This window comes from Notolepis coatsorum (genome assembly GCF_963971535.1).
Source record: "Notolepis coatsorum genome assembly, chromosome: 2".
Lineage (NCBI taxonomy): Eukaryota > Metazoa > Chordata > Actinopteri > Aulopiformes > Paralepididae > Notolepis > Notolepis coatsorum.
In genome coordinates this window covers 17,907,255-17,923,512 of record NC_140166.1, presented here as the reverse complement: position 1 = coordinate 17,923,512, position 16,258 = coordinate 17,907,255, and the positions used below count along the sequence as shown (strand labels likewise).

The 16,258-nt window shown below is 45.1% G+C and overlaps 1 protein-coding gene across 1 annotated transcript in view; it reads left to right on the top strand.

Moving 5' to 3' along the window:
• The window catches only part of LOC311248521 (disabled homolog 2-interacting protein-like), a gene marked incomplete at its 3' end in the record, with an annotated part of 101,075 nt that overhangs the window by 36,620 nt on the left and 48,197 nt on the right, over nt 1-16,258 (top strand). The window contains exons 4-8 of the mRNA XM_084338012.1: nt 228-496; nt 2,232-2,440; nt 4,325-4,469; nt 4,678-4,822; nt 6,172-6,331. Coding sequence (XP_084194138.1) covers nt 228-496; nt 2,232-2,440; nt 4,325-4,469; nt 4,678-4,822; nt 6,172-6,331 — 928 coding nt within the window. The remainder of the gene's footprint in view (nt 1-227; nt 497-2,231; nt 2,441-4,324; nt 4,470-4,677; nt 4,823-6,171; nt 6,332-16,258) is intronic.

The window sequence follows — 16,258 nt, the reverse complement described above, 5'->3', positions numbered from 1 at the left end:
TATATGTATGCCAATTCTTTGATACAGATGACTCCCTATCTATTCAAAGAGGTGTGGGTGATTATTAAGGTATTTCTGTGAGTTGTGTTTGGATGATACTTGTATAAAGCTATTGTTAACATTATGATTATTACATTATATATTGTAGGTATTTCTGTGAGCTGTGTTTTGACAATACTTGTATAAAACTATTGTTAACATTATGATTATTACATTATATACTGTAGGTATTTCTGTGAGCTGTGTTTGGACGATGCCCTCTATGCGCGGACAGCCTGTAAGCTGAGAACGGACAACGTTTTCTGGGGCGAGAGGTTTGAGTTCAGCAGCCTGCCACCGCTAAGTGCCTTGACCTTTCACCTCTACAAAGACACAGACAGGAAGAGGAAGAAGGACAAGAGCAGCTACGTGGGATTGGTCAACATCCCTGTCGCCACGGTGACCGGAAGACAGTTGGTGGAGAAGTGGTACTCAGTGAGCACGCCCAGTACCAGAGGTCTGTGTCTGTCTGTCTGTCTGTCTGTCTGTCTGTCTGTCTGTCTGTCTGTCTGTCTGTCTGTCTGTCTGTCTGTCTGTCTGTCTGTCTGTCTGTCTGTCTGTCTGTCTGTCTGTCCGTCCGTCCGTCCGTCCGTCCGTCCGTCCGTCCATTTATATAATGCTTTTTCTAGTATTCCAACCTCAAAGCACTTCATAACGTATTCCTCACATTCACCCATTCACTCAACATACTGTTCGATTTCGATCAATCAGCCAGTGTCACCTCTTCATCTGTTGGCTTGTGTTATCACCTCTTTATCCGTTGACTCTGCGTTGTGTTTATTTCTTTGATGTATTCTCATACTGGCTGTACAATCTTTGTCATTCCCCCTTTAATGCAATCCGTAATCATAATAATCCACCACCTTCGTAAGAATTAGACACTTGACAGCGTAATACCTTTCTTGGAAAATGTTGTTTATTCCATAAACAAAGCCTCGTAATCAGATGGAAACCAATTCTGTATTGTCCTTGAAAAGTCTTTGGAAGAAAACTAAATTCATTATTCTAATGATCTCTCCTTTCACCCCGCTCGGTGGTTGTCGCGGCCTAGCTGTTATCCAAAAGCCTTCATGGTTGTCGTGCCACGTCAGTCCCCCCCCCTTTGTGAGGGGAGGAGGGAGCCGTCTCAAAGTCTCTGATCAACGTCCGCTCGCGTCAGCTTCGTTTCTTAGTCTGCCCTTACCCGGAAGAAACCTTAGTTATATGATCTTCGTCATAGCAATGACAGGCCCCGCCCCTCTTCTGGTTGTCATGTGACGCGCTGTCATGGCAACTGCTTTCAACCTTTAACACACATTAAACTGCCATTTCTAATGATGGCAAACTCTCTCTCTGACCGTTCCTGCACTGTTCTCTGTCCTTATCAGTTGTTATGTGCTGATGGAATGCAGACACCCTGCTCGCTGCTACGACACTGACTGCTCCCTGCTCTGTTTTCACCCAGCTGATAACGGCCCTCTGCCCAGTTTGGCTGGAGACAGACATACATGCTGAAAATGATGATAATGGTATTATCCTCTTAAAACTCATCTCTATATCGGTTATACACCAAATGCAAATCATCGATTTCCTTCACTACACAACGATGGCGAAGGCAGCCATGCAAGGCGCCAACCAGCTTGTCGCGGGCAGTTAGGGGTTCAGTGCAGTGCCATGCTCAGATAGGGCAGAAGGTATGCAAAGCACCCCCCCCCCCCCCCTCTTGAGGCCCGCCCCCCAAATTGTCTGTGCGCGCCCCTGGTTCAGTGTCTTGTTCAAGAACTCTGAAGTCGGGAGGAGTTATATTTTGCAGACAATCTCTCTACCTGCTGAGGGGTAATGATGAAGTAAAGAGCATGGCATCAACATGGGCCTTCGTGATCCCCACATCTCTGATGGGGAGAACAAGAGAGAGGATGACATCTAGGGTGTGATTTAGTTATATCTCCGTTGTAATATGTAATAGGTAGTCAGACAGTATGGTTTAGTTATCTCTGTTGTAATAGCTAACCAGATTACAGGGGTTACACACACACACACACACACACACATACACATACACATACACATACACATACACATACACACACACACACACACACACACACCAAACCAAACCAATGTTTTTCACAAAGGGGATCAATAAAGGAATGTCTTATATATTACATTATATCAGCTCAATTATAATAACATGGTGTTTTTCTCTTCTCTAGGTAAATCTCCAGGTCCAACGGTGCGTATTAAAGCCCGTTACCAGAGTATTGGGATATTACCCATGGAGCAGTACAAGGAGTTTGCTGAGTACATCAGCTCCAACTACCTGCTCCTCTGTTCCACACTGGAGTCAAACATCAGCCTCAGGACTAAAGAGGAGCTAGCTGCTGCGTTGGTGCACATACTACACAGCACTGGGAAGGCTAAGGTAGGTACACCCTAAAGAGTACCCTCAATATACCCCAGTACACACTATAACATGGAGCTCTAGACAGTATAGTATAGCCTATAGTAAAGACGTCAGGAAATGCATGGGATGTGAAGCTATTAGGGATGTCTGATATTATCGACCTACCGATATTATCGGCCGATATCGGCATTAAAATGTCGGTATCGGTTTTCAAATATCTTTTTATTTAAATTTTTTTTTTTACATTTCTATAACCTTTATTTACCCAGGCAAGCAAGTAAGAACAAATTCTGATTTTATTTATTGTCAAAAGTATGCATAATGTTGTGTTAATTCCACAACAATAGATATGTAATGTTAATTACCTGAAATTATTCCATTTTTGGGGGGGTGGGGGAACCCTGCATATATCGGTATCGGTTGATATCGGTTGATATCGGTTGATATCGGTATCGGAAATTAAGAGTTGGACAATATCTGTATCGGTAAAAAAGCCAATATCGAGCATCCCTAGAAGCTATGGTAGCCTGTATAAAGACCTCTTTATATTCATGACTGACTTATATTGATGACTTATTCATCACTCCAAGTTTGGAATTGTATAGTATTTTTTGTATTTCCTTTTAGCAACAGCTAACATTAGCCACACAGTTAGCAACAGAGTTATCAACAGGTTAGCCACATAATTAGCATCAGAGTTATCAACAGGTTAGTCACATAATTAGCAACAGAGTTATCAACAGGTTAGTCACATAATTAGCAACAGAGTTATCAACAGGTTAGCCACAGAATTAGCAACAGAATTAGCAACAGAGTTGGCAACAGAGTTGGCATCACACTTCTGAATTCAACACTGATTTGTTGATGTGTGTCAATTAGGGTTGGGTACCTAACTCTGTACTTTTAAGGGTACCGACCGAATTATGTTGGTACTACAGAGTACCGATTCATGTTAGATCAATCTGTGCCACATTTCGGTTCCTTGAGAGTTTATAGATTAAGACCCGCCCAGTTAGAAAATAAATCTAAATCCAATGAGGCATTACATTTACATTTACATTCATACATTCAGTCATTTAGCTGACGCTTTTATCCAAAGCGACTTACAAGTTCTGTACGACAAGACAGCAAGAAGGGTACAACTCTATCAGCTGAGTAACAATGTTTATCAAAGTGTTGCGTGTTACAGTGTAGGTTAGTTTATTAGGACAAGTGCATGACAGTAAGGTTAGTCAGGGTTATATATATATATATATTTTTTTTTTATTATTATTATCATTTCAGATAATGGTTGAAGAAGTGAGTCTTTAGTCGACGGCGAAAGATTGGACGGGATTCGGCTGTCCTAATTGTGTAAATTGAGTGAAGTTATAGTTTGTAGATAATGCTGCAGGTGTTGATGAGTTATTGGGGGTTATCCAGGTCTCAGTTAGAGCCAGGAGCTGCAGATTTTGACTATGGGCGTAGGCAGTAATGAAGTCAGCTTTCTTGACTGCTGATTGACAATTCCATAAGCCTCCCCGTACTGTGACAGGTGTATTAGTGGCTGTAGGAGGGTAGGAGAGATTAGCCGGGTTGCTAGCAAACTGGTGTGGATGGGTTGAATCTGTTCTGGAGGAGCAGATTGTGGATATAGGTATGAGGCACATTGTGGTGTCAAGAGTGGCAGGGAGAAGGTTGTAGGGAGGCAGATTTTACCATAACCATTTATTTAAAAAAGTATTTTACGTGTCTCGGTTTTTGGGTTTGAGTTCATATCCCTCCTCCCATCAATGTTAACAAAGAGTTTCGAATGAGTTTAAAGGGTGGTAGAGGACACATAGACCTCTCACTGGTGATGTACAGTAGTTTGGCAGCTTTGGCTGCTTTGAAATTACCTGAAATGTCCTTTGACCCCTGCAGGACTTCCTGACTGACCTGATGATGTCAGAGGTGGACCGTTGCCGTGACAACGATCACCTCATATTCAGAGAGAACACGCTGGCAACAAAAAGCATAGAGGAATACCTGAAACTAGTGGGACAGAGATACCTTCAGGATGCACTGGGTACACACACACACACACACGTATACACACACACACATATTATATACACACACACACACACACACACACACACACATACATACATACACACACACACACACACACATATACACACACACACACACTCCCTCACTCACTCACTATCTATCTATCTATTAACAAATCTGTCTGTCTGTCTGTCTGTCTGTCTGTCTGTCTGTCTGTCTAGGTGAGTTTATTAAGGCGTTATATGAGTCAGATGAGGTGTGTGAGGTGGATCCAGCTAGATGTTCCTCCTCTGAGCTGTCAGAGCACCAGGCCAACCTGAGGATGTGCTGCGAGCTGGCCTTCTGCAAGATCCTGGACTCATACAGGTACACACACATTGGCCTTCTGCAAGATCCTGGACTCATACAGGTACACACACACTGGCCTTCTGCAAGATTCTGGACTCATACAGGTACACACACACTGGCCTTCTGCAAGATCCTGGACTCATACAGGTACACACACACTGGCCTTCTGCAAGATCCTGGACTCATACAGGTACACACACACTGGCATTCTGCAAGATCCTGGACTCATACAGGTACACACACACTGGCATTCTGCAAGATCCTGGACTCATACAGGTACACACTGGCCTTCTGCAAGATCCTGGACTCATACAGGTACACACACACTGGCCTTCTGCAAGATCCTGGACTCATACAGGTACACACACACTGGCCTTCTGCAAGATCATGGACTCATACAGGTACACACTGGCCTTCTGCAAGATCCTGGACTCATACAGGTACACACACACTGGCCTTCTGCAAGAGCATGGACTCATACAGGTACACACACACTGGCCTTCTGCAAGATCATGGACTCATACAGGTACACACACACTGGCCTTCTGCAAGATCCTGGACTCATACAGGTACACACACACTGGCCTTCTGCAAGATCCTGGACTCATACAGGTACACACTGGCCTTCTGCAAGATCCTGGACTCATACAGGTACACACACACTGGCCTTCTGCAAGAGCATGGACTCATACAGGTACACACACACTGGCCTTCTGCAAGATCATGGACTCATACAGGTACACACTGGCCTTCTGCAAGATCCTGGACTCATACAGGTACACACACACTGGCCTTCTGCAAGATCCTGGACTCATACAGGTACACACTGGCCTTCTACAAGATCCTGGACTCATACAGGTACACACACACTGGCCTTCTGCAAGATCCTGGACTCATACAGGTACACACACACTGGCCTTCTGCAAGATCCTGGACTCATACAGGTACACACTGGCCTTCTGCAAGATCCTGGACTCATACAGGTACACACACACTGGCCTTCTGCAAGATCCTGGACTCATACAGGTACACACACACTGGCCTTCTGCAAGATCCTGGACTCATACAGGTACACACACACTGGCCTTCTGCAAGATCCTGGACTCATACAGGTACACACTGGCCTTCTGCAAGATCCTGGACTCATACAGGTACACACACACTGGCCTTCTGCAAGATCCTGGACTCATACAGGTACACACACACACACACGCACGCACGCACGCATGCACGCACGCACGCACGCACACACACACACACACACACACACACACACACACACACACACACACACACACATAAAAAACAACTCTCTCTCTCTCTCTCTCTCTCTCTCTCTCTCTCTCTCTCTCTCTCTCTCTCTCCAGAGTCTTTCCCAGGGAGTTAAAGGATGTGTTTGCGTCCTGGCGTCAGGAGTGCGGTACTCGAGGTCGTCCGGACATCAGTGAACGTCTGATCAGTGCCTCCTTATTCCTGCGCTTCCTGTGTCCTGCTGTGATGTCACCGTCCCTGTTCGACCTCACACAGGTACACACACACGCACACACACACACAAACAAACAGGTACACACACACAAACAGGTACACACACACACGCACGCACGCACGCACGTACACACACACAAAAAAGAAAAAGATGGCGCCGCTACGACCGGCTGCCTGTCTGTGCGCTCCGTCGAGACTGTGCATACTTTTGTTAATATTTATAGTTTTAAGAGTTTTGTCTGTACCAACAGTAGGTGCATTTAATGTGTATGACCGTCAGTCACTTATAGACATTGGATTACGGGAAACTTACCGACTGGATTACTCTCTGGATCAGCTCTCTGAACCGCAACAATGGCCCGTTGAGATCTTGAGGACATCAGGACCGGATCTCGCCCCCAGGGACAAAGGACCCAGACGGCGAGGAAAGAGAGCTGGAGTCCGTAACAGGCTGAGAACCAGGCGGCACAGGACACCACTACCCAGTATATTGCTAGCCAATGTACAATCAATAGACAATAAACTAGACGACATCCGAGCAAGGATTCAATTCCAGAGAGACGTTAGGGACTGTAACGTTCTCTGCTTCATCGAGACGTGGCTGGCGCCAGAAGTCCCAGACCACGCCATCCAACCGGCCGATCATTTCTTCATTCACCGCAAGGATAGAACAGCAGAATCCGGTAAACAACGTGGAGGAGGTATTGCCTTCATGTTGAACAAAAATTGGAGTGACCCAACTAACGTGAAGGAATTATCCAACCACTGCTCCCCAGAACTGGAATATATAACCATCAAGTGTCGTCCTTTCTTCCTCCCGAGGGAGTTAACGGCGATCGTCCTGGTCGGAGTGTATATTCCACCGCAAGCCAGCAACAAGGTTGCGCTCTCCAGACTACACGACGAGGTAAATAGAATCCAAGAGGCGAATGTTAACGCCGCCATTTTAGTTCTGGGAGATTTCAATAGCGCCAATCTGAGAAAGGTATTGCCCGACTTCTATCAGCATGTGACTTGCAACACCAGAGGCGGTAACATCCTAGATCACTGTTACACGCAATTTAAAGGTGGCTACAAGGCTCATTCTGATAGTGGCTTCGGTAAGTCAGATCACGCATCAATTTTTCTTTCACCGAAGTACAGACAGAGAATTAAAAGTACTCCCGTAGTCTCGCGAGAGGTGCAGAAATGGGATGTGACGTCAGAGGATACGATCCGGTCAGTGTTTCACAACACAGACTGGAATGTGTTCCGCGACACAGATAACATTAATGCCTACACGGAGACAGTGCTGGACTATGTTTGTACTAGGGTGAAAGAAACAATCCCCACTACCAAAATGAAAGTTTACCCAAATCAAAAACCCTGGGTAGACAAATCCGTCCGTGAAGCTCTGAGAGAGCGCACCAAAGCATACAACGACGGCCTAGAGGCAGGCAACATGAATGACCACAAGGTGGCGCGATACAACGTAAGGAGGACTGTGTCAGAGGCCAAACGACGCTACAGGGATAAAATTGAACTCCAGTTTGAACAAGCTGACTCTAGAGCTATGTGGCAGGGGCTCAAAACGATGACAGACTACAAAGGCGCCTCCCTCAAACTGAACAGTGACATCTCATTAGCAAATGACCTCAATACCTTCTATGCGAGGTTTGATGCTGGTAATAACAACACCAGCTCACAAGCCTCGGCAATGGGGGGGGGGGGGTCGGCTGCTGATGGAGGCGCAGTGTTCAGGGTAACAGAGCATGAGGTGAGGCGGACCTTTAAAAAAGTGAATATCAGGAAGGCAGCAGGTCCAGACGGCATCCCCGGCCGCGTCCTAAAAGTCTGTGCCGACCAACTGGCCCCAGTATTCACTGACATATTTAACCTGTCCTTAGAACAGGCTGTCATCCCCACCTGCCTGAAGAAGTCCACTATTATCCCTGTACCCAAAAAATCCAAGCCTGCTTGCCTCAACGACTACCGCCCTGTAGCTCTCACCTCCATAGCCATGAAGTGCTTCGAGAAGCTAGTAAAGGGCTACATCTGCTCCTCCCTCCCCATCAACATGGACCCCCTGCAATTTGCATACCGCCCCAACAGGTCCACGGAGGACGCCATATCCCATGTGCTACACACAGCAGCATCACACCTGGACAAGAGGCAGGGGAACTATGTGAGAATGCTATTCATCGACTACAGCTCGGCATTCAATACCATAGTCCCCTCCATACTCATAGCCAAGCTCAGGGACCTGGGCTTGGGCTATGACCTCTGCCAGTGGGTCTTGGACTTCCTGACTGGCAGACCCCAGGTGGTGAGAGCAGGCAACTGCACCTCCTCATCCATCACCCTCAACATAGGGGCCCCCCAGGGCTGTGTTCTGAGTCCCCTCCTCTACTCCCTGTACACACACGACTGTGTGGCTCAGCGGAGTAGCAATACAATCGTCAAATTTGCTGACGACACAGTGGTGGTGGGCCTGATCTCTGCCAACGACGAGAGGGCCTACCTGGAAGAGGTCAAGGTCCTGGCGGGATGGTGCCAGGAAAACAGCCTCTCCCTGAACGTCAGCAAAACAAAGGAGATGATTGTGGACTTCAGGAGGTCGGGGGTCAAGGACTACAGCCCCCTCAGCATCGACGGGGCACCGGTTGAGAGAGTCAACAGCTTTAAGTACCTCGGAGCCTACATATCCGAGGACTTGACATGGACCACACACATTAACAGTGTTGTGAAGAAGGCACGACAACGCCTCTACTTCCTCAGGCGCCTAAGGAAGTTCCAAGTCAGCCAGAAGATCCTTAAGAACTTCTACTCATGTACAATAGAGAGCATCTTGACCGGCAACATCACCTCCTGGTTTGGGAATAGCACTGCACAAGACCAAAGCAGACTACAAAGAGTGACACGTTCAGCCGAACGCACAATTGGAGGGGGGCTCCCCACCCTCCAGAACATTTACTACAAGCGTTGCAAGGGCAAGGCTAAGAGAATCATTAAAGACTCCAGTCACCCGAACAACTGCCTCTTTGAACTGCTGCGGTCAGGCAAGCGATACAGGAGTCTCAAGGCGAGCACAGAAAGACTCAGAAGAAGCTTCTATCCCCAGGCCATCAGGCTGCTAAACGAACAATGAATGAACACTACACAACAACAACCACCAAACGCACATAGCACACACATCCACACGCACACACTCACTTTAAACAAACACACTGTAGCACCCACTCCACACACTTATAGCACACACCCACTTTAAACAAACACACTGTAGCACCCACTCCCCACACTTTATATTTATGGATGAAGGATTGCACTACAACTCGTACACCTTACTGTAAATTGTACCTAAAATTGTACCTCATCCCATTTCTGCTTTGCACTAGATAGTACTGTACATTAGTACACTGCATAGTATTGTGTATTGTATATTATATGGTAACTCAGAACATTGTACATATGTCTATACCGAACACTGTGACCTCATTTTCTTCTTCTAAATTCATGCTATATTATGTTATTATGTTATTTGATACTATCTTGTCTAGCACAGTCTCTGGAGCGTAACAGTAAGAAGCATTTTGTATGAAAGTATTCTGTACTTCTGTATGACAACTATTAAAGAACTTGAACTTGAACTTGAACACACACACACACACACACACACAGCAAACAGGGTCACTAGACAAAAAAAAGTGTTAATCCACACCATAAAATGCAGGCAAACATTGTAACCATCGACAACAGAAAATTGCAATCCTCTAGCATTTCCTATGCCTCAGCGCGATGCAATGCCATGTTCCAACATGAATCAAGCATAAGAAGTGCTTGAGGAACGTGTTTTTCAGCTGAGGATAGTTAAAACATTGTTATGGTGTGGATTGACACCTTCCTTTGTCTCATGAGTCGTGACCCCGTTTGCTGCCTGTCTGAAGGTCAAAAGGTCAGACCTCCAACCAAGGGACTCATATAATAATGTCATAGCATCGACTATACTACTAGCAAGTCTTTCATACCACTTAACCCCTTATTAACCCCTTATTGTTGCCAGATGCCTGTTTTTGGGTTCCAGCTGAGAGGTAGGAGCTGGAAAACATAACGGTTCCATAGCCTGAAGTCTTATCTAGTACAGGTCCAAAGTTTATAACAATCCCACAGAAAATTTGTGTTTTACAAATGTTTTTGTAATGTTCCATTCAGGACCAGCCGAAACCGGACGTGGTCACTTGTCCGATGCTTTAGCACAGGGGTCGGGAACCTATGGCTCGCAAGCCATATATGGCTCTTCTGGTGACAGCATATAGCTCCCAGAAATTTTAATTTTTTTTTTTTTTTTTTTTTTTTTTTAATACTTGTGATATTTCTTAATAATACTGTGTCATGGTAGACTTCCGGTCTGACAGCGGAAGAACATGGCTGCTTAACTCGCGAGCTCCCCGACAGCAAAATGATGTAGCCCCGAGAAACATTTAGTAAAAACACCAGGGTATATATTTAATGATGATGGGATGACAGAAGGGGCTATCACGAGACGTAGGGCGACCACGATTACAACTGAAAAGGACGACGGAATGGCAGAGAATGACGAAGTAACGGGAGGAAAAGATGGCAACGATGACTGTGAACAAGAAGCCACGCTGTTGAACATATACAACGAGCTCAAAGACTTCAGAAAAGACAATGAGCGTCAATTTCGGGAGATAAGAAATGACATGAACAAAATGAACGACAGGCTCGATGAAACTGAGGGGAGAATCGGAGAAAATGAAAATGTGCTTGATGCGGCGACGGTTTTAATAAAAAAGCTAATGCAGAGGCAGGCCGACGTGGAGGCTAAACTACTCGACCAGGAGGGCAGGACGAGGAGAGAGAACCTGCGGGTGTATGGTATCCCGGAGGAAAAAGAGGGGAAAGACATGCATGGATTTCTAGACGGCTTGTTTAAAGACGCCCTCGGTCTGCCTCATGACATGGACCTTCGTATCGAAAGAGCACACCGGGCACTGGCCCCAAGGCCTAACAACCCACAGCTGAAGCCACGGTCAATCGTGGTTAAGTTTGGGAGTTACAAAATGAAGGAAGAGATAATACGCCGAACATGGCAGAAGAAGAACGTCTCATGTGGCAACGATCGCTTCTATGTCGACCATGACTTCCCCACTGAAATACTGAAGAAGCGAGGAGAATATGCCGAGGCCAAGAGAATAATGAAGGAGAAGAATCTCAAGTTCCAGACACCGTATCCAGCGAAGATGAGGGTATTCTACGAGGATGGCACCCGCCTGTACCAGAGCGCGGCGGAGGCGACGGCGGATATGGCAAAGCGTGGATTCAAGATCACCGTGGTGAACCCGACTACCGACCCGGACCGAGAGGAGATAATGCGGCTGTCTACCTGGCAGACAATGGGAAGAAAACGGGGACCGGGGGACGACATGCAGACGACGGGGACTGAACGCCCCACACAGCAGGGCAATGGTCATCACGGATACCGGGAGAAACTACAGGGATTCAGACGGGGACAGTCGGAGGCGGACAATTGAGATAAAGTTCATGAAGCGCATGAATACAGATAAGTCACGGGGGCATCGTCATAGAGTAAATAACATCAAAAAATGTCAATATGTATATAGAGGAAAAGACAAAAGAGAAAAAAAACAAAAAACAAAAAAAAAATGTGAAATGAAAATAGAGGGCAATGGATAGAAGAATATGATAAAAGTATGGGAGGGGAAATATCCCGGATGGATACAGGAAAAGTATAACGAAATGAACCACAGGCCATTATGGCTATGTCATAGAAGTTACAATGTACCAAGATATATCTGAAAGATATACAAATGTTAATGGTTGGAAACGTTACCGTTTTGTCAAGTTCAGTTGAATTGATCGCACTGTATATAGATTACAGTGTGAGCCATACGTTACGTCAGGGTATACAAGATAATAGGGGCACAGTTTTGGGCAATCTGCCTTGTGCCGTATGCACTCCTCTGTTAGTCGAGGGGGACCAAGGTGCATGGGTGAGTATCGATTTCACCCTCGGTACGACTGTTCTATCTGGGGTCATATCGAACGTAGCTTGGGTAAATGTGGGGGGGGAGAGTGTATTTATGTTTTTATATGTTCTTTTTTATTTCATTGTATGCTATACTATTGTATATATATCTTCACAGTCTCAGGCACTAGACTACGTCATGGATTGCACAGGGGAGATGCATTACGAGAAATATGGGGCTGATTAAAATAATATCGTGGAATATAGACGGATGTCATCATCCCATTAAGAGAAAGAAGATATTGACGTTCTTGAAACAAAAAAAGGCAGATATTGCACTAATTCAGGAATCACACCTGGATGAGGAGGAGTCGGCCAAGCTTAAAAGGGATTGGGTGGGACAAATATACTATAGCACGTTCTCTTCTAGGAAGAGGGGGGTGGCAATATTGGTGAGAAAAAACTTAGACCTAAAGGTACACAATAGTTTCTCACATGATGAGGGAAGATGGGTTATACTGGATGCTGATTTAGAGGGACAGAGGACTACTTTAGCTAATATATATGCGCCCAACGGGTCGTCCTCAGACTTTTTCCATGAGATATGTGAGGTGATCAGGAAAATAGGGAATAGCAACGTAATCATAGGGGGGGACTTCAACTTGGTTGGAAACACCTTGATAGACAGATCATACCAACCCAAAACCGCTGACAACACAGGGAGACTGGCGGTTGGTGTTCTGATAGAGGAGTTGGGTCTAGTGGATGTTTGGAGGGTTATGAACCCACAAGAAAGAGACTACACGTTTTACTCTCACCCACATTCCTCATACTCTAGAACAGGTTGCAAGTACTGGGATAGGGAACATTGTAATATCTGACCATGCTCCGGTTGATTTAGTGATCACATCCATGGAAGAAGGGCAACGATCTCGGAGATGGCGATTCAATAACCTGATGTTAAATGATGAAGGATCGTGTACGTACATTAGAACTATATTTAAGGAATTTTGGGAACTTAATGAAGGGTCAATAGATGATAGTGGCATAATGTGGGACACATGTAAAGCTTACATGAGAGGACGACTCATACAATACGGTGCGATACTAAAAAGGGCGGAGAAACAAAAAATGACAGCGTTAGATGAGGAAATTAAAATACTTTCGAAACAGCACAGCCAAAGACCAGACCCAGAAACGTGGAGGAACCTAAGCAAATCTAAATACGAATTGAACAACATATATCAAAAGAAGGCTGAATATGCGTTATTTAGGACCAACCAAAGATATTATGAACAAGGGGAGAGAGCGGGTAAAATATTAGCGAATCGGGTTAAACAAATGCATAATCAGAATATTATATCCTCGATTCGTAATAAAGATGACAAGATTATTACGGACAAAAAGGAAATTAATAATGTCTTCAGGTGCTTCTACCAGGACTTATATACCCCACAGAAGGCGGTGGATCAGCTAAAAATGGACGCGTTCTTCGACAAAATCAAATTACCGTCATTATCGAAACAACAGGTAAAGTCAATGGAGGGGGGGGTCTCGATAAAAGAAATACACGCGGCAATCAACAGCCTTAAATTGGGTAAAGCACCAGGAGACGACGGGTTTACTCCCGATTTCTACAAACAATTCAGTGATATAATCGCTCCGAGATTATTAAAAGTATATGAGGACTCACTGATAAAGGGGGGATTGCCCACTAGCTTGAGATCTGCCACTATTACATTACTACAGAAAAAGGGCAAAGACCCTCAATGCTGTGGAAGCTATAGACCTATATCCCTGAGCAACTTGGAAGAAAAAGTATTGGCAAAGATACTTGCGAATAGAATAGAAGATGTACTACCAACTTTGGTGCATTCAGATCAAGTGGGCTTTGTGAAGGGGAGAAACTCAGCTGATAATATCCGCAGACTCCTACACATAATGTGGAAGGTAAGGAATGATATAGAACCTACAGTGGCCTTCTCATTGGATGCCGAAAAGGCCTTTGATAAGGTGGAATTTGCATTCTTATTTCACACGCTAGAGCGCTTCGGGTTCGGTCCATCGTTTACTGGGTGGGTAAAACTGTTATACACAAATCCGATGGCATCAGTATTGACCAACGGGATCGTATCCTCGCCCTTTAACCTAGGGCGGGGGACGAGGCAAGGTTCTCCGCTTTCTCCCCAAATGTTTGCGCTTTTCCTCGAACCACTTGCTATCGCACTGAGGACTAATCAGGACATCAAAGGGATAATAGCGGGGCAGGTAGAACATAAATTATTTTTATATGCGGACGATATCTTATTGGTATCCAGCAACCCCCGAACAGCAGTTGGGATCATTGGAAACGTTATCGAGTCCTTCTCCGAAATATCTGGGTACACAATCAACTGGAGCAAGTCAGAAGCAATGCCTCTCTCTAAATGTTGTCCCCCTGATATCAGAAGGGGGTGGCAATACAGATGGATGCCGTCAGGGTTGATATACCTAGGAATAAAGCTGATCCCAGGTCTGAAAGAGTTGATGCAAGCCAATATTGCCCCTATAATCGAACACATTAGTGCTCTGACCCAGAATTGGGCCAAAATGAATATGTCCCTCCTGGGAAAGATAAACCTAGTGAAAATGATACTAGCTCCCAAATTAAATTATATCCTATATATGTTGCCGCTGACTCTCCCGACCCAGTTACTCAAACAGTATGACAAAGTCATTAATGTATATCTGTGGGGGGGCAAAAGGCCGCTATTTGGACGGGCCAAAATGTATGCAGCAAAGGAAAATGGCGGTTTATCCCTGCCTGAACTAGACTGGTATCACTATGCATTCTCGCTCTCCCAGCTCTCCAAACTGAATCACTCGTCTGAGGAGGCACCTGCTTGGGTCAGGATGGAGGAGGAAATGATATATCCCTCATCTCTGGAATCCTTCCTGACACAATCAGACAGACCTATACCTCTTAAAAACCCTTTGATGGCATTTATCAGGGAAACTTGGAATCAATCGCACAAAATGACTGGTGATAGCCCATACTTAACTACGAGAGCCTCTATATGGTATAATAAGAAACTAAAGATTGGGAAGAAATCAGTCATATGGGACGATTGGGTTAAAAGGGGGATACATGTACTAGGTGATATAGCCGGGGAGGATGGGGTTTTGCCTTTTGAGGATATTAAGGAGGATTTTGATATAGATAATAAAAACTTTTATAAAGTCCTACAGATTAGACATTGTATATCGTCATCAATAGGAGGACCAAAGTGCGGCCCAATTACTGCAATTCAAGAAATATTCTATAAAGGATGGCGCAGGAAAGGCGGTGCGTCAAGATTTTATGATGTTATAAGAGAATACAATGCACCCAAATTGGCGGGTCTGAGATTGAGCTGGGAGAACGATGTACATGAGGATATTACTGAGGAAATGTGGGAGAAACTGGTGTCCAAATGGAGTAAATTCTCTAGGGAGGCGCAATCACAACTTATTTTTTACAAAGTGCTGAACAGAAGCTATTGGACGCCTAGTAAACTGGCCAGACTGAAATTAAGGGACAGTGACATCTGCTGGAGATGTGAGAAGGAGACAGGCACCTTACTGCACATGTTGTACGAATGTGAGAAGGTCCGGAAAATGTGGGATCAAATTGTGATATTCCTAAGTAAGGTCCTGAATGTGAAGATAAATAACGCCCCAATGGCATGTGTTTTGGGTATAGTACCGAAAGGGATTAAGCTGCCTAAATACCGGGGAATGTGGTATAGAATGGCCATGATATCAGGATGTAGAATTGCATTACGACATTGGAAATCACCTGTTGATATTACTTTTAAAGAATGGATGGAACTAATGTTTCGGACAGCATCATATGAAAGGGTAATGTATAGAGTCGCAGGGAGAGAGGATATTTTCGCTGAGATATGGGACAGTTTTCTACACCTGACTGAACGATCTGAGGACAAATGAGTAAAATGGGA